The sequence below is a fragment of the Amphiura filiformis genome, chromosome 19 (assembly GCF_039555335.1).
Source record: "Amphiura filiformis chromosome 19, Afil_fr2py, whole genome shotgun sequence".
NCBI classification, from domain to species: domain Eukaryota; kingdom Metazoa; phylum Echinodermata; class Ophiuroidea; order Amphilepidida; family Amphiuridae; genus Amphiura; species Amphiura filiformis.
Genome location: NC_092646.1, coordinates 39,954,078 through 39,979,994, shown reverse-complemented (window position 1 = coordinate 39,979,994; position 25,917 = coordinate 39,954,078). Strand labels below are relative to the sequence as shown.

Sequence of the window (25,917 nt, the reverse complement as noted above, 5' to 3'; positions counted from 1 at the left end):
TGCTTAGTGACATGTTATTTTGAAGTCTTCTAAAGCTTAATATCTTGAAGATTAGTATTCGTTTGTACATATGGACTGCGCATTTATGATGCAAAATATTAGTTCTTATATAAAATTACAAAATATTGGTATTATGACACACGGTATAGGTGATATAAAACGACTAATAAAATCATGTCATCATGGCGTCATGTCAAAGGTTCATTATATCCCTTATGTTTGTCTAAATTAATTAATATTTTCAGAACAATTTCTACACCCATTTAATATGTACTCAGGTGGAACCTGACTTTTTTTAATTTTCATTTCTTTTTATGTAACAAATTCAGGTTTTTCCATTGCGCGCGCTGCCGGGCAATACAAATTTAATGCTAACATTGAATAAACGCGGAATTAAGAATATGCGTTTCTAGTATATACAGCGTCTGACTCTACCTGAGGACCTAGCCTGAGTCCCATGGGCTCCAAGAATGGCTCTCCATACACAAATGAACAAATACAATGAAGGGTCGCCATTGCTCTCCATACACAAATGAACAAATACAATGGAGAGTCCGACTGCCATGCAAATGAGCCAAGTGTCCTCTCAAGGTATGCTCTGTGATAACACCTTCGTAGAGCGATACCTGTACGACTGACACTTGAATATATGAATACAAAAGCCACCCAAGTCCATACTTTGGCCAAATTGAGTTAAGCATGGGAAAGGCCTGTCATATATTTGAAAGAACAACTCAAATTCATCCTCTGTGTCTATTGAGCATGTGAAAAATAGCATGTATGAAAGAATCAACCCAAGTCCATGATTTGAGTCTTGTAATACATTGATTGAAATCAAGTATGTATAAAAGTCCACTTGTAACATCTTCATTGCTGTAGAGTGACTTTTGAAAAAAAAAAATGGGGTTAATCAAGGAAAGTGTGTGGTTTATATTACATGGCAGAATGCTTATCAACATTATACATAACTGTGTGCTTTATTTTGTATTATCTTACTAGTGGTAATATCATTCCAACATTATTGTCTTTGTATATGATTCAAAAAACCACCCAAGTCCAGAACTTAAAATGAACCCCACGAAGACCCTGAAATGCTAATCGTCATACCTACCTACAACTTACCATATTGACCAGGTAAATCTAACTGAAGGAATTAAAATGATACACAGGTTTTTTTCTCAAAATCACTTCCCATGGACTTGGGTATTTTTTGGATTCATGTATTCCACTTGTCAGACACGTGAACGCGTGATGGCAATTTGGTGCCGTTTAATTAGGAGTGCCGATTGGCTACAGTGGTATCACGTAACATCGCGAGTTTATGTATCTCGTTCACGTCTATTCACCTATAATCCGAGACAGAATTAAAGACCAGTTCAGCGTCTTACATCACCTGTCAATCAAACTCAATATAATTTGTTTACGAGTTGTGATTATCGAGTTTCTCAGTAAAAGAGCATGCCTTATGGTTAATATAGCATCTTTAAACATTCTCAAATTTTCTTTTTCTTCGCCATTTTCTGCGCGCGAGTCATTTTCCCCGATCATACGCATCAGATGAATCAACCTTCCTTTTACGCACTATGAACCAATCAAGAGCCGTGGGGAGTTTGATTGACAGTGAAGTCTGAGGCAAAATACCGTAGTCTTTTTAATTATGTCCCGGAAGATAGTGCTCTCTGTTATCTATTTACTCGATACACCCATAAAAATGTTTTGCTCTCAACGAAAATGAAATTGATTAACAAAAATAAATGTAAGATTTCCATAAGAAATATAATTGTATTCTTTTCATAAAATGTTAGTTTTCACTGTTAGATATGTACTCTTTTAGTTTTGACCCAAACAAGTGAGGCAATGCAAAGATATAACTGCTATATAATAACGCATATGTCGCCATTGCGAACCACTCCTTAGAACGTGACTCGTCGGTTCTTTTGAAGTCCCGCACTTTGTGTACGTACTGTGTTATGAGCATCGCATATGCATCTATTTTACACTGATATTCGTGTGTCCTCTCTCATCAGCGATTGCTACTGTTGATACTTGTTTGCTTTACTGAATTTCTGCTAAGATACATTTGTACGTTTGTACATTAAACTGCTTATACATTTTGTTTCCTCTTTTAGTACCTGCACCAATAAGTGAACTATACGTCGAACCTCACGGTCCAACGGCCTTCCATATCTCGTGGCTGCAACCTGTCAGCGAACCATGCCCAATATCTAACTACGTCATCATGTACTCCCTACTAAATCGAGACCAGTGTGAAGTAATCGAGCCTGGGACAGAGGTCCGTGATGTATTTACAACCGATGTGGTGCACGTTTTGAGGAATCTTGAGCCGCATTCTACCTATAGTATAAGCGTGGTGGCTGAGACTGAATCAGGTGTAGGGGATGCTGTGACCATCCATAGGAATACTACTAGTGATGGTAAGCTGTAGACCAAATGAGGGTCAAGACATGTCATGAATCACGGTACCCTTTTGAAAGAATATAATACAGCTAAATTAGCCAATGTCAGCATGAGCTCATCATGCAAGATATTTTCCTAACATGTTGAAATAACACCTAGGGTATTTTTCACTTCACAATATGAGAGTAATGGAAAGAAAAGTGTAAATTTTCAGCATTTTTCGGCACTTTAAATATGGACAAATTGACACTTGGTAACGTAAACATCAACCTCTTACACAGACATATCCCAAGCTTGGTCGTGTCTTTCATGTTACACATTCAAGCGTTCATGAATCTATTTCATGCTTCGGGTTTAATCGGAATGAATCAATTTGAAAAGTTCTATTGAGTAAACTTTTTGCGTTGATTCTAACCCCTGTGTTATGAAATAAACTGTTGTTACAAGAGGTGCTCCAGCGTAACAGATTAACATACTTATTGGGGGGGGGGGCTGTTTGTAATATAACCATTGAGTACGTTAGATCCATTTTGCAAACTCTAGACCTGTGTAGGAAACAGTCTACGTTTTTACTAATAAAAACAAAAGCAAATCTTGTATTTATTTCAACTCTTATTATCCGGTGATTTGTTTACACTAGTTCCGGGTCGGATACAAGACGTGTTACTCGCTGACCGTACCAATAACAGCCTTACATTCACGTGGGAGCCACCACCTTGTGGTGAGAAGGGCGGCCCTATCACAAGCTATATATATCTAGTCCTCACCGCGGACGGAGAAGAGATGGCCGAGGAAGTTGTCACGTCAACCTATGTGACGTTGATGAATTTGAAGCCCTGTAGTACCTATGAGATCTTGGTGAAAGCTAGAAATGATCATGACAATGTTAATGGGATGTATAGTCAGAAGTCGAATGGAACGACTGCTGTCGCAAGTGAGTTTTATTAATGATCTTATGATTGAGAATGATGAAAATAATGTTGCAGGGGCAGGTGATAATATAGGTTACGGTTCGCTATCTCTAAGGTTCGCTATCTCTAAGGTTCGCTATCCCTAAGGTTCGTTATCACTAATTACGAAAAAGGTCCGCTATACCTAAGGTTCGATATCACTAATTTTGAAAAAGGTTCGGTATTTCTAAGGTTCGATATCACTAATTTTAAATAAGGTTCGCTATCTCTAATTTTGAATAAGGTCCGCTATCACTAATTTATTTAAGGTTCGCTATCTCTAAGGTTCGCTATCACTAATTTCAAATAAGGTTCGCTATCTCTAATTTTAAAAAAGGTTCGCTATCTCTAATTTTAAATAAGGTTCGCTATCTCTAATTTCAAATAAGGTTCGCTATAGGTCCTTATTTAAAATTAGAGATAGCGGACCTTATTTGAAATTAGAGATAGCGGACCTTATTTAAAATTAGAGATAGTGGACCTTATTTAAGATTAGTGATAACGAACCGTAGGTATAGCGAACCTTAATCGACAATAGTGATAACGAACCTTAGAGATAGCGAACCTTAATTAATTAGGGATAGCGAACCTTAAACAAAATTAGTGATAGCGAACCTTAGGTATAGCGGACCTTTATTGGAATTAGTGATAACGAACCTTAGAGATAGCGAACCTTCAATAAATTAGTGATAGCGGACCTTATTCAAAATTAGTGATAGCGAACCTTATTTTAAATTAGTGATAGCGAACCTTATTTTAAATTAGTGATATCGAACCTTAGAACTAGCGAACCTTATTCTAAATTAGTGATATCGAACCTTAGAAGTAGCGGACCTTTTTTAGGTATAGCGAACCTGTTTCTCTATTAGAGATAGCGGGATTCTGATCTCCATAGACTTTACACGTTAGTGATAGCGAACCTTAGAGATAGCGAACCTTAGAGATAGCGGACCTTAGAGATAGCGGGATGTCACCGATAATATAATGATGATGGACCTACCGTAAAGATTCACCTAATGGCGCACTTGCGCTCATTTGGCTTGAGGTAACTTTCATGTGCAAATAGATAACTCCTTCCTCTAAAATTCCAACAAGAATTAATGTTCTGTGCCCTTATTTGCTGGTGGGAATTTAACGGGAGGACACTTTTAGGTTGTGCCTAAAATTCCACTTATGTCAAGGGAGCCCATAGCGCCATCAGGCGAACCTTTACGGTATATGATGGTGATAATGATGATGTAAATGTTAATGATAGAGCTATAAAGATTATATGACGATCGACGATGATGATAACGATGATGGCCATGTTGATGATGATATTAATGATGATAATGATACTGCTACTGATGATGATGTTGATGATGCTGCTGACGATAATGGTAATGTTGTTGTTGTTGTTGTTGTTGTTGTTGATGATAATGATGATGTTAATGAATAATAATTACATCAATAATGATGAAACATTACCATTTTATGTCTGCAGAACCTGGCAAAGTAAACAATGTCCATATCGTAGTGGGCATCACATCAGCAAAAATCACGTGGTCTCCACCTTCCAACTTCACCTGTGACATAACCACCTACTCGGTATTCTTTGGGTTACGTAATCCTGGTAAATGCGGTAAAATCGATATGGATTTTGTGAAAGCTGGGGACACAAGGGAGACTGAATATAATTTAGAAGGCCTGTTACCGTTTTCTGTTTATCGTGTATACATCGTGGCGGCTTCGTCGGCTGGTTTGGGTGAGAGCAAGTTGGAGCCATTTACAACCCGTACAGGAGGTATTATGAGTTTATAAATGAACAAATTTGTGCAAAGTATTGATAAATGTTGAACTTGAATGTGATTTATTCACTCATCCGTTTAGACACCCATCCCACGGTTGTTTGATGGCGTAAAAAATGAAGTCATATTTAAAGCCTTAATGTACGATCTTTTAAATTTTTAGATTTTTTCTTTTTTCTTCTAAAATGATAATATACAATCATTATGAAAGTTCACAATACATTTGGACGCGAAAAACATTGGGAATTTGCAAAGAAACAACATCATAATCTTCACCTCTATCACTCGAAACATCTCGCACTATTTGGATTAGGATAGTGAGTGCGGCTTCAGAGTTAGTCTCCTACGCGGCCAGTTTGGTTACGCTCCCTCCACATCTAGAGGGAGCGTAACCAAGCTAGTTTTGTACGAGACTACGGTTTGCGATCGTGGCCGACATAAAGTCATAATCTAAAAACATTATGACTTTATGTCGGACCAACAGAAAATCGTCCTGTTTTACTACAAATAGGACGAATTTGACAGCTTGCTCATAGATTTAAGTTAGAACATGTGTAAGTATTACAAATATGCCAAAAAATCGGTTTTGAAAAAAATAAAGGTAAATTCTGAAAAAAGATCGTACATTATGACTTTAAGTAAAAGCGAGCAATGATGGCGCTATTTATCTTAAATCTTGTTTGCATTTTAAAAAAGTGTTAGCACTTTTATTATGGTATTAGAACATCAGAAAAAAGACAAGCAAATTTCCAAAAAAACCTTTTTATCATGAAATGTAAGGAATAAGTCATATTATTTGGCTAATTTAGATTTAAGATATATGTAAATAGCGCCCTCAATTTGTACACAAATTTACAGTTTATATAGAATAAAAATTACCACAAAAAAGGCAGAAAAAGATGAATAAAAAAAATTGATAAAGAAGCGAAAATCTATGTTAAAAATAGCTAAACAAATATACGTGTATATTAGTGTGATATATGTTTGTATCGTTCATGTGTATAGAATTGAACATTATATAATGTTTGTTAGAAAAATTAATAAATGACCATATCAAACATCAAACAACCGTGATCCTTATACAAACCGTACTCACGACCAAAATTGTTGTTTTTTACCTTGAGTTAAAATTGAAGCTTTTTCTTATTATTACTTAAATATTTGACTATCTTCCTTTGTCTGAAATATCCAGTACATTTCATACTCATCTATATTGGTTCATATTTCTAGTTCCAGAAAAACCGCAGAAAGTTAGTTTAAATGAAAACCTCGCCGGTGTACTCTCATTTTCATGGAACCTCCTGCTTTGTACCGAGTTCAACGGCAACCTTGAAGGCTACAACTACCTGTTGCTTCGCAATGGCAGAGTAATAGCCGATCAAAACGTCACTGCTACTGTTGATACTGTGTCTATTGAGAAAAAAATAATAACACCGTGCACTGAATATGTGTTCAAAGTTCGTGCGTTTTCTAGGGAAGGTTTTGGTGAATTTAGTGAGACGGTAAAGGGGACAACGGTCCCATCTGGTAAGTGTATATAATATTTATTATGTACTTAATTCATTTAACTATATTTTCATTAAGTAATCTCTCAATAACGATTATTTGAAGCAGGAAACATAACAGAACTTCATAAAGTGCCAAGTTTTCAATTTTCTTGATGTCAGCGTTGCTCCCGCAAGTCCACATTGAACAAGCATCGTCGTGACGATTAATAATTGATTTAATATAATAGACCTATGTAGTTAATTTGTTACCCTTTTAATTACTTCATTGATATGAAAATGATTAGACAAATTCCTACAAATGTAAACCCCAAGATATTTATAGTTTTCACATTCAGAGATGCATTTATTATCTAAGTACCATAACCTTTCCTGCTCTATCATTTTTCCAATCACTTAAACCTTTGGTTTTCATGATTTAAGTCAAGCTTCAATGTCTGGGAGAAGGAATTTGCAACACTCAACATCTTTTGAAGGTCATCTGCATTGTCAGCCATAAGAATAACGTCATCCGCCCAGAATAAGCAGCCTTAGAGCCTAATTGAATACCACAAATGCAGATCCCTACGACCGCGATCCTAATTAATTTCGCGAGTTCATTAATATAAATGCAAAAAAATTTGATGGTAACACACAGCCCTGTTTCATGCTATTTTCAACATCAAAGTCACCAAATTTAACATTAGATTTAACATTTTTGTACATACTACAAATAATTTACACATGGTACCACGAATCCCTAGATAACATTATGTTTAGGGTAGGGTATGATAGAAAGAGCCATCGGCATCTACCGGTACACCGATTGCGTTATAGGACTAAATTGAATGTGATGCCTTGAAATTCAGATAAGCAATATCACGTCGAGGTCATTTTAGAATATTGTCTATTCGCTGTCGAAGTGACGTAATAATCGGATTAACTACCACAGCAATAGATGATTACAATATTTGAATAGATCGACTTGCACTACAACGTTCACGCGTCGCGGTACCTATGCATTGAACCATAGGTGTCAAAGAAATGCTGATCACTCGCACCTGTAAGATTAGTACCATTGAAAAGAGCTGTATTGTATTCAATCTATGATTACAGACATGCACAGGTGATGAGTGCAACTTGCTTGTTGCTTGTAGTGCAGCGCGATATAATCAAAATTTGTTTGAACCTATTGCCCTGGTAGTTAATCTGAATATTACATCACTTCTACAGCGAATAGAACATTGCTATTGAAGCCATATCTACACGAAATTTCCTTCCTCACGTTCACGTATTGATTATCATTTATCGTGCCATTCACTTACATTTTTCCAGTACCTCCAGCCGTCGAAAATGTAGTCATTTACGAAATTATAGACGATCCTACCCAACTTGCCGTCGTCTGGGACCGTCCTATGACCGAGACATGCGAGATAAAAGACTTCCTTATAATGTACGGGATTGTATCTCTGGACAACTGCCAGGATGAGGGTGAAGAATTCCTCATGAGCACGATGTCGATCATCCTAACTAATGGAACGGATATTATCTTAGACGAATTGCATCCTAATACCTTGTATAATGTGACTATTACGGCTAGAACAGCGGCTGGAGAAGGAGACAATGTGTCTGTTATATACAGGACACCTGAAGCGGGTAAGTGCTTTCCTGTACAAATAATGCTATGTACTGTGATAGATTGTATTAAAACCGTCGTTTATATAACGACTATAATGGCTAGTATTGAATATTCCCTTGTGAAAATAATAGTTGATGTCTGTACCATCTTGTTCAGGATTTGCAATGTTAACTATGCCATTTTTCACCCTAACGGTGCAGTGACGTTAGCGACTTCGAGCTGCGCTCAATGAAATGCGCACTGACGTCACTGCCACATCAGGGTGAAAAACGGTATAACAGGACCGTATTCATGGTATTGGTAACTCTTTTAAAAATTGTGTGCCATCGTATCATATCAATAGCATAATGCATTAAATATAATGGATACCCTGGATTAGAACACTGACCTTATATTTCAGTGCATAATGATGCACATGACATACCATCTACATTTAACATATATGTGACCTGCTACCACGAAATGAGCATAAAGTCGCAATTGGTAGTTTCGAGACACCCTGACTGACTGAGTTGATGTTCTTTGTTTGCCGCGCACCGGTACAAGCCAGTAGTATGTCCTTCGTGAATGACCCATTGTGTCCCTATTCCCAGAGGACATACAGATATACTACTGGCTTGAACAGGTGCGTGTGAAACAAAGAAGACCAACGGAGTAGTCTGGATGTCTCGAAACTACCAACTTGTGATTTTAAGCTCATTTTGCGGTAGCAGGTCACATATGCCTCTAAATGGGTGTTGTTTTGAGGAAAGCCAAAATCTTCCACAAACACATCAGAATAGATTGGACTTACAATAAAACATGTTTGTACAGCCGCTTGTATCAGTATAATATAGTAAGTTTAGTAACTCAAACTCCAAATAATAATGTTGTTACTGTCAAAAAGAATGTTCCCAGCAATAAAAATATCTTCATTTTTCTCAAAACAACAGCTCCAATATCTCCTCCTCGAGTATATACCGAGGCTCCATTCCGAGATGGCACACTATTCTTTACGTGGGAGCCTCTCCCATGCGACGAACAAAATGGAATTATTACTGGATACAACGTGACTTTATCAGGAGAAAATTACTACATGAGTGAGATTGCAGGTCCCAATGAATCATATAAGCGATTCGATAATCTGAAGCCGTGTGTGGAATATAAATTTCGCATGAATGCGATCAATGGAGCTGGTGCGGGACCATTCAGTGTGCCAGTTGCAGCGTATACACTATCATTGCGTAAGTACTGGCAACAGTTAAACATATAGATCTGTTTCATTAACAAAATGTCACTCGGTGGGACCTCATATGTACTTTTGGCCCTTGAACATGGACAAAGCCTTGTAGGTGTAGACTTTATATTGAAGGGTTTGCTTCATCCATGTTCAAGGGCCAAAAGTACATGCAGGAAACACGTGCAAAAATCATATTACGTGCCAATTACCTTACGTCTTCTGATATAATGTTTCCTATATTAGGATGGGAATCACTTCCGAATCGTGCAATGTATTTCAAATCTCTGTTAATGTTTAAATGTCTAAACGATATGGCTCCACAGTACCTAATCAACAGGTTTTCTTATATACACGAAAAGCATAATGTTAACACCAGACAAGCTGGGACAAATTTATTGGCTCTTCCGCCTTGCATGAATGGTTATGATACTGAATATTTTAAATCATCTTTTTCGTACAGTGGGGTTGAAGTTTGGAACAAGCTGAGTAATGAATTAAGAAGCTCAACAAATATGCAGACTTTCAAGCAAAGATTCAAGTCCTAAAATTTTGTGCATATGGTCGAATCCAACCAAAAGTGTCCACGGGCCAAAAATAAAAGTCCGAAATAAAGATGTCTCCACAATTTTTTCCTTTTGCCCATTGATTGATGACATATTGGCCTTATAGGAACCAAAAGTGCCATTACTAATCTTGAAAAATAAATCCAGGACGTGTGATAGTAAATGTGATATCAAAACCCAATGTTACCTACGAATACCACTAGGATGCTTTCACTATCGCAATACTAATCAACCTAAAACAAATGGAATATTCCCATTAACGCTTTTTTCGTGTAATGTAGACCACAGGGTGTCAGGAAAATGCTAACTCAACCAGAAAATATTTGTTTTTATTTTTATAACGGGATCAATATGATCTTAGTCAATTTATGCTAGTTTATTTTTGAAAATGAAGTTTAGGTCAGTTTCTGTATTTTATTTATCAAATGAGTATGAATCAATTTACACATTGTATAAGAACGAGTATGATATATGTTTTCAAGAATATTAGGAATTATACGCATACACCTAACGCTTTATACAATGAAAAGGTGAAGAAACCCGGGTATTCGTAGGTAACATGAGCGATTTAACAATATCTATATTGAGTTTATAGGTTTAAGTTTTGCTATTATGGTAATGAATTAATAAAATGGTAGTTTTTAGATCTCTTTCAGATGGTACGTCCAAATGAATAAATGTTATTACCTTAGATCAAAAATTTTTTGATGCTTTTAGCAAGATTTTGACCACTTCATTTTGATATAAAGTAGTTAATCAGCAATTTTACATAATAAATAATTGTTGAATGAATCCGTATATGGGTAATAATAGTGTCCTGGGGTGCCGCTTAAAGTTTTTGACAATTAAATTCCATTGGTAGGAACACTTCATTACACATGTCATGTATTATGCTGTATTCGTAAGTAACATTTCAGTATTTGTAGGTAAGAATTAGACTTTTGGTGGATATCGCAATCAAAACTTCATTTTATAAAGCACTTTGAATGTATTATTTTCTTTATGTGCGTTTATTGATACTTTAGACCCTATCATGTATTAATAATGTCGGTTCACAGCGGTTGAAAGAGGATTGAAGTAAGAAACAAAGGCACTAAAGTGACTTTAATTTGCTTAATTGCACACAAATCGCTTAAAACCGTTATTGCAGACTTGTGAAGTCCATCTTGGAGTCAGTTACGTCTTGTGGCCTTTCGTTTGAGGGCAACTACAATTAGCTTTATACCAGGGTCCATCAATGTGTTGTCTAGATCATGAGACAATGAGAACAGTCGTTTTTTCCATGGTATTCGTAGGTAACCTTAGCGAAAACGTCAAAAGTTACCTTCGAATAAATCAATTTGGACACTAATTACTCAGAAACCAGAAGGTCGGTAAACATTTAAAATGAAGCACACATGACAGTTGACAAATCCAAGTATTTATTCCTTCTAATCTTCTTTGAATCTGATTTTTCTTTCAAATGTGCAGAATTTAATCTATTTCAGTACATATTTTTCACCAATTAAGCCGTATTCAGTTTTGCATGGTGGGCATGTATGTGAATTCGCAACTTTCATTAACATATGATTTGATAGCAAACATACAGGTCTGAGTTATGTACCAATATGGGCATGGGCATGAATGGCGGTGTTTCACCCTACTGTCTTGATGTCAAAGTGTATTCGTAGGTAACATTCGGTTACCGAAATTTACCTACGAATACTTGCTTTTATTGTTGACATCTCAGAAATATTTAAACGCAGGTTATTGAAACTTGGTAGAAATAAAGAGTGTATTACCCTGCACCTATTGCTTAACTATTGTTTACTATTCTCTCACTTTGTGGAAATGGCACAGCTTTTAACATGTATTCGGAGGTAATGCATATTTTTTACCAAACCTACCTTTGTGCCATTTAGAATTTCTGGCAGCTAAACACAATAATAAAGATGTCCGAATGCAATGCATTTCAGTATTGGACATATCAAAGCTTGTATCAATTGCGCATTTATTAGTGATTTCCATTTTTAAAGATATATCTAGTGCTATGAAAAATTGTATTCGTAGGTAATGTAAAAAAATACCACTCAAAAAATTATCACAAAAAATTCATAATTATGTACAAATATGTGAAAAATTGAACAGGCAATCTTTGAATACACACCTTTCAGGAAATCAATTTAGATTCAATCCAATGACTTCTTTTCATAACTGATTTAGATGTTTTTAAAAATACTTTAAGAAATATTTTGAAAAAATGGGTAAAAATAGCATGTTTTGGGGTCTCTGTGTCTAAGTTTTTCACAGAAGGGGTCTTATTATATATGGCGCGAAGCGTATGATCAAAGCGAATAAACACAATACAAAAAACGAATGCCAATTGATTAATACTTTTAAGTTATGGCCCTGAACATGCCGTGTACACTTTTCGTTGGATTCGACCATATACTTGTAAATGATGTGTTTTTATTTACTTTGAAATTTTTTATGTATTTTTGTATTTTAAATTTGTATCTAAGAGTTGTATATACTATATAAATTGTATGTTGAAAATTGTTGCTTTTAAATTATTGTATATATGTGTAGCAGGGCCCCATGTTAGACCAGCTATTTGGCTGAATTGGGCTACCCTGGATAAATATGATTAAAATAAACACCTCATATTTACTTTTGGCCCTGGAAAATGGATAATGCCTTGTAGGTAGACTTTATATTGAAGGGTTTGCTTCATCCATGTTCAAGGGAAAAGGTCCATATGAGGTTTTTTCCGCCCAATGACTAAAAAAGGATTTAATAATTAATAGTGCTAAGATAGCATTGCTGAGAGGTAGTTCGTAAAATATAATGCACGGTAGAACAATAAATAATAATTAATAAAACTGGGGACAGAAGTATATTTATAGATAGATTCTGAAAATGCATGTATTTTAGAATATTCCTGATTTAATGTTTCTTCAATCTAATGCACTGAAACTCTTTTTATGGATTAATAAAAACAAAAGAAAGAAAGAAACAAAACAACAACAAAAAAAAAACAACAACAAACAATCAACATTATCTCGTTCATGACTGTCTAAATTTTACAAAATTTTTCGTTATTATTACCCGGTACAGATATCATTTTTTTAAATTAACTCCTGACTGTATCTAACATTTACACTATAAAAACCTACCTCAAAGAATTCGAAAAAGGGAAACAAAAATATCGCACACAGTAATCAGAAATAGACTAACCTAATTATTAAATTGAAAATGGGAGCGACATTTAAATTAATATGCTCAATCTTAATCCAAGCGAACAAGTACATCTGTTATAGTGCAGTTATGTCCACGGCAAATTCACCGTGACCTTTCCAGCCGGCAGCCATAAACCCGCTTAGTGAAGATTAAACCGAGATATGCAGTACTAAACCATTATAGTAATCGATTGTCCAATGCAAATTTATTACCACGTGATAATATTAATTCAATGAGCGATCGAATTGTCCGCTACGGTCGACTAATCCAACCAGTTTTGGGGTAGTTTTCAATGGTTTGCTGTCATTTACTCATCAAGGCGGTCCCCCGTTATTATTGTAAGGACTATGCTAATGATTTAAAGATTGACATGTAGAGAATAAACCATACTTGATTGACAGAAAGTACTAAATTTGTACCTATTACGGTTTCGTGACACCCCTGTTCCAAATGCGACCAAGCCAGGGTAGCCCGGTGAAGCAAAATGTGCATTGGAATAACACGGGAGTTTGGATATAGATGGTAGATTTCTTTCTCATACAAATGTATGGTCCCTCGTTATTAAAGCTTGTATCGGGTTGAAAAATCAGATATTTTGAAAAAAAAATTAGTAATTGAAACATAGAGCAAGTACTAAAATCATAGCTTTCATACTTTTTGATATATGACGCTAACTAGTTCATCTCCTCTATCTACAACATGATGTGATGATGTGATAATCAAACATGGCATTTTACCATCTTACAGCTCCAAAGAAGGTAGCAACTATAACAGCTAAGTCAATCACACGCTCGCCAAATGCGTTGAATATCACGTGGACGATGCCAACTAATCAGATCTGTCCAATAGACAACTTTACTATCACGACACGCCTTATTCGACGACTTCAGGTGAGAATTAACTAAACTGAGCTCAAAAGAAACTTGTAATTTTTCACATGGTCATATCTTGAAAATTTGTCCATCAAAATGAACCAAAATTACACACATGATTACTTCAATACGCTACTCTAATGACATGTCAATATCCAAACGGTTACCTTACTGACACAACTGAAAAATACTCCGGCATGGAATCGCTTGCTGTATCACATGTCATAGCCTTGAAATGTCGACAACATAAAGTTTAAGGCACGTGAAGAAGTATATAATAGCACATGAAGGTATTCGTGAGAGAGTGTTGCATGGGCGCACGTCGGGGGCGCACGGGGACGTATGTGTCTGTGTTCGCGTATGTCGGGGTGTGTTTATGTTCGTTGCGTACGAGTGTTATTTTTGTGAGGCAATCCTGCGACAGGGAAGTCCACATTGCTGTTACAATTGCTTTACACACACACCAAATGGACTGTGACATGTGGCCCAGGAAACTGTTGTTCCATATCAGTGCATGTTGCTGTTGTGTCAGTTGGGCAACTGCTTGTTACTGACATGTGTTTAGAATAGAGTATTGAAGTAATCTTGTGTGTAATTTTGGTTCATTTTGATGGACAGGATTTTAAGATATGATCTTGCGAAAGATTATAAGTTTCTGTTTGAGCCCAGTTTATTTGCCTAATCTCCAAATGCTCGGTAATATAATTAAAAGCACATGTGCAAAATACAGTACCACAGCGCATGCTCGATTCTGACGGTCATGCAGGCAAGCATAGAATGTTTTTAGGACTTCGTTTAAAACCATCTATAAGATGCATTGTGGATAGAAGAAATCGTCAATCAAAATAATTTAAAATCGGATATTTTTCGATTTTGGTGGGTTTTCCGGGAGACGGTAAAAGCACATTATACCTTCTACTTAGCATCAATGTGACAATGATATATATGTGACTGGAATCATATTTTAGCAATGAATCATACTAATTGGAATAGTGTGAATACAAAATAAGAGTGCATCCTTTTTTTTATTGCGGAAAAGTTTGAGAAGGACGGGAGGGCCATACGAACAACTTAAGTTAACAGTGATATTCATGAGTAGTGCAAACGGGAAGCTATACGCTGGCGAAGTTACGTAATAAATCCGATTAACTACCATAGCAATAGGTGAAAACAATTTTGAACATATCGCGCTGCACTACAAGCAGATTGAACTAATCACCTGTGTATGTCTGCAATCATAGATTGAACACAATACTGGTCTTTTCAAAGATACTAATCTTACAGGTGCAAGTGATCAGCATGATATGGTTCAATGCAGAGGTACCGCGTGAAAGTATCAGTGCAGCGCGGTATATTCAAAAATTGTTTTCACCTATTGCTATGGTAGTTAATCCGATTATTGCGTAACTTCGCCAGCGTATGGTAGTCTTTCCGTTTTCTATGCAGTTGTAAATTTTTGATAAATATGTTAAAAGATCCAATATTAGGTTGATGTTGTTATGGTGATAATAAAATGTTTATAATAATAATGATGATGATGATTGCTATTCCTAATTTCTATTTCTCACCATTCCTTGCTAATTCTCACCATTTCTCGCTATTTCTCGTTATTTCTCACTATTTCGCACTATTTCTCGCTATTGCTCACTATTGCTATTACTATTGCTATCGCTTATGTTATTTCTATGACCTTAAAAGGTTCTATGACCTTAAAAGTTCATAGAAATAGCATTAGATGAAATCGGACCATCCTTCTATTAAAGAATACATAGTTTTGATAAGAACTCATTAAGGTCTTAATTAGATAAACCATGTCTCCAACTTTTTCTCTGTTCATTAAGTGCGTATCAGTCAACGAGCTTCGAGAAGAAAGGGTTGTAGTGGCTGGAATTGAAAATAGCTTTGTTCAAATGGATTTATTCCCCGCTAGTATCTATAACGTCACGATTTTTGCAGCAACGGAAGCCGGTAGAGGACGTGCGAGAGCTATTGCTGCATCAACATCGGAAAGCGGTAAGTAGTATGAAGAAATTAGTCAAATGAACCATGACAATACAGAATACCAATGTCAGTAAATTTGAATCAATAACACTTTAAATAAGAGCTTTAATTTTGTAAAATCCGAACCAGTATTGATAATTATTTTTTTTCCATACAGTTCCGTCTGGGCCACCAAATAATGTAATGCTACGTCGACAATACCAACGTGAACTCACATTCACCTGGGATATTCCTACTTGTTCACAAAGGAACGGTGAGATAGTGGGCTATCGCTACACGTTACACGACAACATAAATAGAACTGTGGATGAGCGGTACACGATTGGTAAAGAGGTTACCATAACAGGACTAATACCATTTACATCATACGAATTCAGAGTCCGCGCAGCAACGAGGGAGGGATATGGACCGTATAGCGTAGTAACAAAAGGAAAAACAATGGAAGGAGGTATAGTATTGAACAGCATGTTCAGCAGTATTAATATATATTGTTTATGTAATTCTTATGATTATTATAAGTTTTGATTGTTTTGATACCAAAAAAAGATGCAAGCTTATTTCATTTCTGCTATTACTTAGGTTTTTTAAACACCTGTTAAACACCTAGAGTGAGGTTTTATATTGAACAGAAGTTATTTAGTTTGTCTAATAATAAATTTTAGTAATAACTTAGATTGCAGTATAGCTAGAACTCACCCTTCAAGACCCCCCTTCATAAAAAGCGAGAGGAGACTCAAAAACAAGAGGAAGGAGAGGAAAACAAGAGAAAGAAAGATGAAGAAAACAAGAAAAAAACAATAGCAGCAGCACAGAAGTAACCCCAAGCTTATAATTGGCTGGGTATAACATTAAACTTCTAAACTTTCTCACAGTTCCACCGATGCCAGTAAAACTGGATGCGATTGCCAAAACGAACACGTCTCTTCACCTCCAATGGACACGACCCGATCCTACCCACGGTGTCATCATAGGTTATAGGTTATCTTATTGGCCTACAGATGGGAACGGACTCGAAAATGTCACTCAAGCTATTCGTGGTCCTTTTGGGCCATTTCCGGTACAACAACGTGTCCTAAATTTACATCCGTACACTAGATACTCAATACAGGTAGGAATAGAACTGGCTGACCGCCATTCAAAGTGTTTAGACTTATTATAATCGGAGCTATAGATACAAATACTTGTTTGCGTCTGACGTCACTAAAAGAGCGACCCTATGGTTAGTTTTGCACCTTCAAACATAAAAACCGCCTCAAAAGTTCAGTCTTAGTAAATAGGAAACTTCCTGAAGGCACCACATGTCAACAATGCCTAGAAAGGTTGCATTTTGCCTTGTAAAAATGTCGTAATTTTACTTTTACCATTTTCTGAGATTACCGTTTTCCATTATGGCACCAGATGAATCAACCTTCCTATTACGCGCTACTAACCAATCACGGGCTCCGATTATATGAGTCAAGCAGCAAAGAGCATAAATAGGTTCAATTTGCCGTAGAACTGACGTATACCCATAGCAAAAAGAAAAGTTTCCCGGTGACCACCGGATGACCATTCGGTGGTCATCAAAAACCTTTCGGTACCTTTTCCAGAGTTATCCGAAAGTGCCCGCTAGCGGATAGCTTGCGGATACCTAATTAAGTTATCCAAAAGTTTTCGGGTAGACATCCGGAAGTCTCCCAAAAACTCAAATATTTCAAATGAGTTGCCCAGAAGGTTCCCAGAAACTTAGATTCTTTGCAGGAGTTACCCGGTGGTTATCCGCTTTTAATTTGACCTTGAAAATAGCATTAAGCATCTTAAGAATGCATTGTGGTGGGTATATGGTCAAAGGTCACTGAATGAATTCAAAATGGAGAAGCTAGCTGTTGGCAGTTGGAATATATTTGTGCAGAATATTCAAGTTATTTGTGGTCCAAAATGTATGGATTTACATGTAGGACATTATAAGATGTTTACTAATTAATCTGGAACATGCTGTAGGAATTATAAAGCATTGAATGCTTGATTTCAAATGACATTGCAGGTAGGAAAATTTGTATGAAATGATTTGTATAATTGATGCAGTCTTTATACACTATGTACATGTACCTAAATATATGACACATTTCGTCGACGGGTCCTTAAAGAACTTTAGCAAAATTACCCTCGATTAGAGAAAAGCGAGGGTAATAATTTTGTGTCACTGGTTTCATTTTCTGATATTGGATTTCATAATTTGATCTTATATACCTCGGCACCTGCTGATGTTTGACCTTTTGCATGTCAACACATTCCTGGTGCTCTGGAGGTCAGCTGGGCAGGGGAGTGAGTTTCAGGGCTGGAATTGCCAGAGGGCATATAGTATGGTGACCCAAGTGAAGTCCAACTGGTTAGGATGACAGATTGACCACTGTGTTTTAAGACTAACTTTCATGCTCATGGCAATTGCCATGGCAACTGGCTGTCAAAGCTGAAAACATTTGAAGAAAGCATGGATTCAAAAGTTTTAAGGATATGTACATGAAATGACATTTGAGTGTTTTAGTTTATATCTTTTCTAGTAAATCGTACATGTACATTATGTTGACAGTAAATTAATTATGCCAATTAAATTACTAATCATCCGCTAATGTGTTAACTGATAAGCTTTATGTTAAGCTTATAGCTATTGTTGTAAATTATTATAATATTTGATATAAAATTATATAGGCTGTACGTGTTAGTAATATGTGATCACATTTAGGTATTAAATACATGTATTTATACTGTTATCATAACAATTTGGTTGTACATTAATTGAAATGTATGCACCTTATAAAGGTGTGAACCAAATTAAATCAGATGAATATTTTTGTACAATAACTACAATTACATTGTACATGCACTTTCAAGTTTCTTAATAGCAAAATAGCACACTGCCATGACTGCAGAGTTGTATTTCTCCAAAAACTACAATTCAAATAATAAGCTAAATTGCCTAATACATTTGTGCATACTCATGAATTTGTATTTCTGCATTCCCAAAAGGTCAACAGGAAGTCTCAAAAGAAGTCACCAGGTATATCGTCACCAAAAAAAGGTATCCGCTAGGTCCCCGAAAAGTTATCGGGTAGTTATCCGCTAGTTCCCCAAAAAAGTCACCGGGTGGTTACCCGCTAGTTTCCCAAAATAGTCATCGGGTAGTCATCCGGTACCTATTACCCGAAAGGTATCCACTATGGTTTCCCAAAATTTATCGGGTAGTCACCCGGTACCTATCTAATTTGCATGTGAAATTTGCCGGTGTCTACCCGGTGACTATCGGGAAGTTATCCGAAAAGGTCTGATATTTTGCTATGGGTAAGAGGATAAACTACCATAGCAATAGATTAATACAATTTTTTGAATATATCGCCCTGCACTGCAACGTTCACGAGGTATCTATGCATTGCCTACCATAGATGTCAAAGAACTATTGAATATTTATATCATGTTGATCACTCGCACCTGTAAGATTAGTATCTTTGAAAAGAGTGGTATTATATTCAATCTATATTGCACACATACACAGGTAGTAGGCCTAAGTGCAACCTGCTTGTAGTGCAGGGCGATATATTCAAAAAATGTATTCATCTATTGCTATGGTAGTTAATCCTCTTATTACGTCACTTCTACGGCGAATATGATCATAATAGTATATGCTTTATTGTCATAATTCGTTGGGCTATTCCATTTAAAGTCTACCATACCCTTGTGGAAGATTTAAGACAGTCGTCCACAGAGGGAGTATATTTTTCAAATGGAATTGGCTAGGGTTAATTATTTTGAAACCCGTCTCCCTGTACATGGCTTTACCTATATATTCCACAACTAGAACATTTCAAATGAAATTTACCCAATTGTCTATTCTATTTTAGACACGTATTCCCATTGTGGAAAATGCGGGAGTGTGTATATCAAATTGAAGAACCCATTACAAATAGTGCTGTATGAAAGATATATAAACATCTACCAAAAAGTAATTACCCCCTTTAAATAATGGTTATTATTCCTAAACAGTTAAGAGTATGCCAAATTTGGAATACGCAGTCGAAGCAGAATTTAATTCTGCGTATTATGACACCTCGTGTGTTACAATGCTTCCAGTATTGATGTCGCAGCGAACATTTAGAGAAATCAAGATTTAAAAGTTGCAGCAAAGTCATATTGCCTTGTATTCAGTGTCCATGAAAGAAAATGTTTTCTGCGCTCATTGGATTAATCTTCTTGCTTCGTGAATTTGGAGGAGGTCAAACCATGTAATAATCAATAAAAAAAGTCATTATTCACATCAGTGGTCATTGTTTACTTAATCCCATATTAAAGCATTACAAGTTCAATGTTTTCTGTGACCAAGAAGGGCACAAGAAGTGGAAGACCAAGGGTTACATATGTTGTGAGCACCTCTCAATCAGTAAATTCTCTCCACGCGGATGTCGACTGCAGACGACAAATAGTTTAAAAATTCAAAATTTCAAAAATGTCAGAATTGAATTTTTCATTACCATATTTGGAATCAGCATGAAAAATGCATTAAAATGAGTACAAATAAGCTTAATATTGGTTCAGTGGTTCTTTAGCTAGCTCTTGATATTTTGAGAAAATATCTCAAAACTTGGACTTTTATGTTGAAGCGCATGGCTAGCACGCAGAGCATTAATCTAACTTTACCACTGAACATGCCTTTTAGGACCTTGTTAGTCAGAAAATAATATTGAAATCATCATTGTTTCAGTTTGACATTGCGTGAATAATGATCACTGATGTGAATAATGACAATTGTTATTGATTATATCACATGTTTTGATCCAATCCCCTCCAAATGCATGAAACAAAAAGAATAATCCAAATAGAGCTGCTAAGATTTCCTTCAATGGATACTCAATGCAAGGCAATAGAATTTTGCTGCAACTTTCAAATCTTGGGTTACTGTCATTCAAATGTACGCTGCAACATCAATATTGGAACCATTGGAACGATTGAGGTGTCATAATGCGTAGAAAGAAGTTCTGCTTCGACTGCATATTCCAAATTTGGCATAGAATCAACGGTTTATGAATATTGGCCATTATTTAAAGGATGAGGGTAATTACTTTTTTGGTATATGTTTATACTATTCCGATTTGATAAATAGCACATTCGTGATTTTCCAAAACATGCTAAAATCAGAATTTTGATGAAATTAGGTGGTCCATTTTTGGCAAATTAAATGCTTGTTGCTTTTACAGGAAAATTGTCAGGAATACTATAAGCACATTGCTTTTAGCGTATTTCACAAATTGTAAATTATGAACAAGACAAACTTCATCTAAACTTGGAAATGTTCTATCGTTTTATACCTTTCCCTACACGAGAAAGTCGGGTTCGGGTGGTTGAACATATTTACATAAAAATTTGAAAAGAAGACTACCAAATTAAAAATAAAGTTTATGACTTACGTGTCTTCTTGTTATTAGGTTCAAGCGAAGACCAGAGTTGGATATGGCGCATGGACTCACCCATACATCATTGCCAGAACGGACGAAGGAAGTAAGTGAAAGAGAAAACCAAAAATACAAGCAATGTCAAGGGCCAATGTAAGCGACTTTTCTCCCGGGCATTTTTTCTGCTTTTTCCCTGTGCGAAAGACGTTGCGTTTTTCCACAGCGAATTTCGGCTCTCTTTTCTACTGTGATTTCCTGTTCAAATGATTACGTGACTTTGCTCGAGGGTATAGACTACTTGACATCATTGTTTATCAACAAAGGCGAGGGGCTGGTCTATCGATATGCTTGAACGAACCGATACACTGTTCAATGGCTTTGTTGTACTATATGAAATGTGGTGGGCGTTTTAAAATGCATGTGTCCTTAGCAAAATAAGATGCGTACGCACACTGCAGGGCAAAACACAATGGAAATGGCCACAATTCATGCGGATATTGCCGAGCAATGACGTCACATGTCAAGTGGTCTTTATGACACTGTGCCTGCCACAACGAAAAACACACTATTATTATATCCCAGCCTTAAAAGAGTTATTATCTTTCACACATTGGGCCTTATTCCAAGCGAAAGTTCACCAGCACAGGTTTTGAGAATCCCAATACTTAATCAGCTAAAACAAAAGAATAGGGTCAATAATACCGAGTCAACCCGTTTGTTTTGTTATAGTACCAACTGCTCCAGTCGAAATATTCGTTGATCAACGATCTCAACGAAGACTACACGTTGGCTGGAAGGAACCTAATGAAGTCAACGGAAGAATTTTACAGTACAATGTAAGTCGAATAAAGTTCTCTTATGCTGTACAAGCTTAGGGGCCTATTTATTGGAGCCCACAATCCCAAGGATGGTGATGTTTGTCTTTTCCCTATAAATTTTAATGATTAATATCCATTCTGTAAATGATAAAAGTTAAAAGTAAACTAATGAATAAAAAAGAAAACTAGAATACGGTTGTTTATTATTTTTTTGTGATCATTTATTATTTTTTTCTAACAAAACATTCTAGACCTGGACATAACTAACAGCTAGCATACTAATATAATGTATATTTTTAGCTATTTTTAACATGGATTTTCCTTTCTTTATAAATTTGTTCATCTCTTTCTGCCTTTTTGTGGCAATTTCTATTCTATAAATTGCATAATGTTTGTGTGAAAATTGAGGGCGCTATTTACATATTTAAGTTTAATTTAGCCCAATAATATGAGTTTTTCCTTTCATTTCATGATAAATTGTTTATTTTTTAAATTTACTTGCTATATGTTACTCATTATCATGATGTTTAATGTTATTATACAAGTGTCTACCCCTCAGATAAATAGCGCCATCGGTTTTCAACTTTGCTTAAAATTGAATACATTAATCATGCAATCAAACAACCGTGCATGCAAGAAATAATATTTCAAATTGTAGCTATTTGCGTATATTTACGGATCAAGAGTTTGAAATGTCAAATGTCCGAAGGGTCATTAGTCCGAAAAAGGGTTTAAAATAGGGTTTAGGGTATTTTAGACTAGGGTTAGGGTTGATGTTAGGGTTAGCATTAAGGTTAGTGCTAGGGATAGGGCTAGGATGGGGTTAAAGTTAGGATTAGAAGCTGATCAGAGTCAGAGTTATGATTAGGATTATTGCTTAAATATGTTATAGGTTGGGGTTAGGGTAACTTTAGGGTTAGGGGTGGAGTAAAAATTAGAGTTTGTAATATAGGGTCCACAACTTATAAGGCCCCGTAATACTTTTAAAAATAAGTCGAAAACATTTTACGAAATGTAAAAAGGTATGTATAGCCCTATTTGTTTTATACATGTGGACCAATTTATAGCGTCATACATCATTGCGTTCAGTAATAGTTAATTGTGTAAGAAAAGAGGCCGCTTTAAAAGTTGCACCGAGTCCATAGCAGTCAGGTTTTTAACAAACACATGAATAGACCTGGCCTACTGTATTGTTTGAGAGTTGACTCCTATGGACTGAGATGCAACTTTTAACACTGTTTAAAACGGTCTCCTTTTTACATAATGAACCATAATGACTGAACTCAATGACGTGTGACGCTATTATTTGTTTTTGGTCCATATGCATTTCATCAAATATTTTTCGATTTATTTTAAAAAGTATTTAGGGGGGATTTATAAGTTTTGGACCCTGTACTTCGAATTAATTGTGTTTTCGGACTAATGACCTGTACCCAATTTATTAGAAATCTTCTTTTTTTCTTCTTGTGCAGATAAAATATAAAGCCATAGAGAAGCCGTTTGACTCATCATTTGTCTCAAGTGATGATAAATTAATAGCCGTGAAGAGTAAACATAAGATATTAGATCATCTAGACCCCGCTACCAAGTATGAAATCAGCGTATTGGCAGCTACCAGTGCAGGCAATGGGCCGAGTGTTACCATAACAGAATACACAAAACCACCTAGTAAGCAGATATAATTTAATAAACTGTAGTCACCTTTGAAAATATCCGGGTACTACACATGATTATAGTAGTGTACTCCAAAAAATATATTGTATAAAGGTTACCGCTGAAATTTTGATATTTTAATTGTTATGTGATACGGGATATTGGAAAGAAAGCCACCAAACACTTTAATATCCAATCTATATCTCCTTCAATTTATCCAAGCTGATGTTAATATACGTTGAAAATTTTGTTTACCTTACAGCACCTAGAGCACCAAAGAAACCCTTTAGAATGCCATCTAAATCAGATTTAGAAGTACATTTACATCTGGTACCAGTTGATGGTGATTTTAGGTAAGAGCAAGAGCAAGCCATATAATCACAAACTTAATCTTGTTAAATATAGTAGGTACCCAGAAAACACAAAACGTTTTCTACATCATGCGCAAAAGGTTATAAAAGGTTGTCAGAAAACGTTTAAATGTCGGGTTATATAAAGGGTACATTAATGGTATAAAACGTTTTCATAACATTAAATAACATTTGTTGGTAATTTACTGCACAGCAAACACGAATGTTTTACAGAAACAAACATTTGAATGTCAGGTTATATAAAGGGTATAAAAACGTTTTAATAACATTCCAAAAACATTTTTGAAAACTTGGTACAAATCATTCTAAACAGGATGTTTTTTTGGGGGTTGAAAAAATATTTTGCAAACAATGTTTGCCCAAAATATTTACAATAACGTTTTAAAAATATTTTCACGACCTTTATATAACCCGACATTTAAATGTTATTAAAACGTTTTGTAAAAAACATTTTAAGAACATTTCTGTGTTTGCTGGGTGCAAATATTTTAAAATAATGTTATTTAAGTGTTGACAAAATATTTGGCCAAAAATGTTTCCAAAAATAGTTTACAATGACATTTTGAAAACATTTTAAAAATCTTGTTGTAAAACGTTTTTACCTAAACCAAAATCCAAAATACAACTTATTTAAAACGTTTTAAAAACGTTTTTGTGTTTGCTGGGTAGTAAATGGATTGTGCGTGGTAAAAAACCCAACAAATTCATATACTTAATGTTTTAAATGATCTCTTACAGCGTTTATGATGTATCGGTCAAGCGTACGCCGAACTCGCCCGTGTACCGTCGCGCTGCCAGTGTACCCGGTAGTTTTCTAGAGAATTCTAATGATTACATCGCAGCGGAATTTACCAAAACCAATCTTCCTGGCAACTTTACTGTTGGAGACAACAAAACACATGGCGGGTACTATAATGCACCATTGGTGCCTGATTACGAGTACTCTATAAGTCTTTGTGCAGTTAGCAGAACTACAAAGGTATGAACAGCTCTTTTCAGAGCCGTCATTTTTCTTCACCATTATTATTCTATCTCTTTGAATTACCTAGTACCTGTTAACTTTGATGTGTGTAAGTATCCAGCCCTTATGTTGATTATGCACCAGTTTTTACAACAAATTCATTTACTTTTAAAATGATTCTCTTACAGCGTTTATGGTGTAACTTTTTTATTAAAGTTTAAAAGAAAAGAAAAAAAGCGCAGTGATTTATAGTGCATAATAGTCTGTTTGGGAACCCCTGTTCTATTCTATTGCACATTTCTTTGTAGCCACATCTTCAAAACCCACAAGGACATTAAGAGGTTAAACATCATTAGTAAAATAGTAACATCAGGTTTTGACAGCTTGGTGGCTGTGCTTTTAGGTTCTAAAAATATTGAAATCCCTGATTTAATATAGAATTCTGTTCACTCATTTAAGTAAATATGGATATGCGACTCCATATCAGCTAGTATACAAATATTTACTGCTCTAAATTCGGGATCTGGTGGAATCTATTGGTC

At 35.7% G+C, this 25,917-nt stretch overlaps 1 protein-coding gene across 1 annotated transcript in view; it reads left to right on the top strand.

Moving 5' to 3' along the window:
* Positions 1 to 25,917, top strand: part of LOC140141291 (receptor-type tyrosine-protein phosphatase F-like) — a 122,354-nt gene that overhangs the window by 68,092 nt on the left and 28,345 nt on the right. Inside the window, exons 15-29 of the mRNA XM_072163116.1 lie at positions 2,130 to 2,435; positions 3,059 to 3,352; positions 4,852 to 5,151; positions 6,386 to 6,682; positions 7,975 to 8,295; positions 9,211 to 9,501; positions 14,027 to 14,169; positions 15,993 to 16,164; positions 16,310 to 16,600; positions 17,025 to 17,260; positions 21,606 to 21,678; positions 22,302 to 22,408; positions 23,863 to 24,058; positions 24,306 to 24,396; positions 25,153 to 25,393. Of these exons, the coding sequence (XP_072019217.1) occupies positions 2,130 to 2,435; positions 3,059 to 3,352; positions 4,852 to 5,151; positions 6,386 to 6,682; positions 7,975 to 8,295; positions 9,211 to 9,501; positions 14,027 to 14,169; positions 15,993 to 16,164; positions 16,310 to 16,600; positions 17,025 to 17,260; positions 21,606 to 21,678; positions 22,302 to 22,408; positions 23,863 to 24,058; positions 24,306 to 24,396; positions 25,153 to 25,393 (3,359 nt within the window). The remainder of the gene's footprint in view (positions 1 to 2,129; positions 2,436 to 3,058; positions 3,353 to 4,851; positions 5,152 to 6,385; positions 6,683 to 7,974; positions 8,296 to 9,210; positions 9,502 to 14,026; positions 14,170 to 15,992; positions 16,165 to 16,309; positions 16,601 to 17,024; positions 17,261 to 21,605; positions 21,679 to 22,301; positions 22,409 to 23,862; positions 24,059 to 24,305; positions 24,397 to 25,152; positions 25,394 to 25,917) is intronic.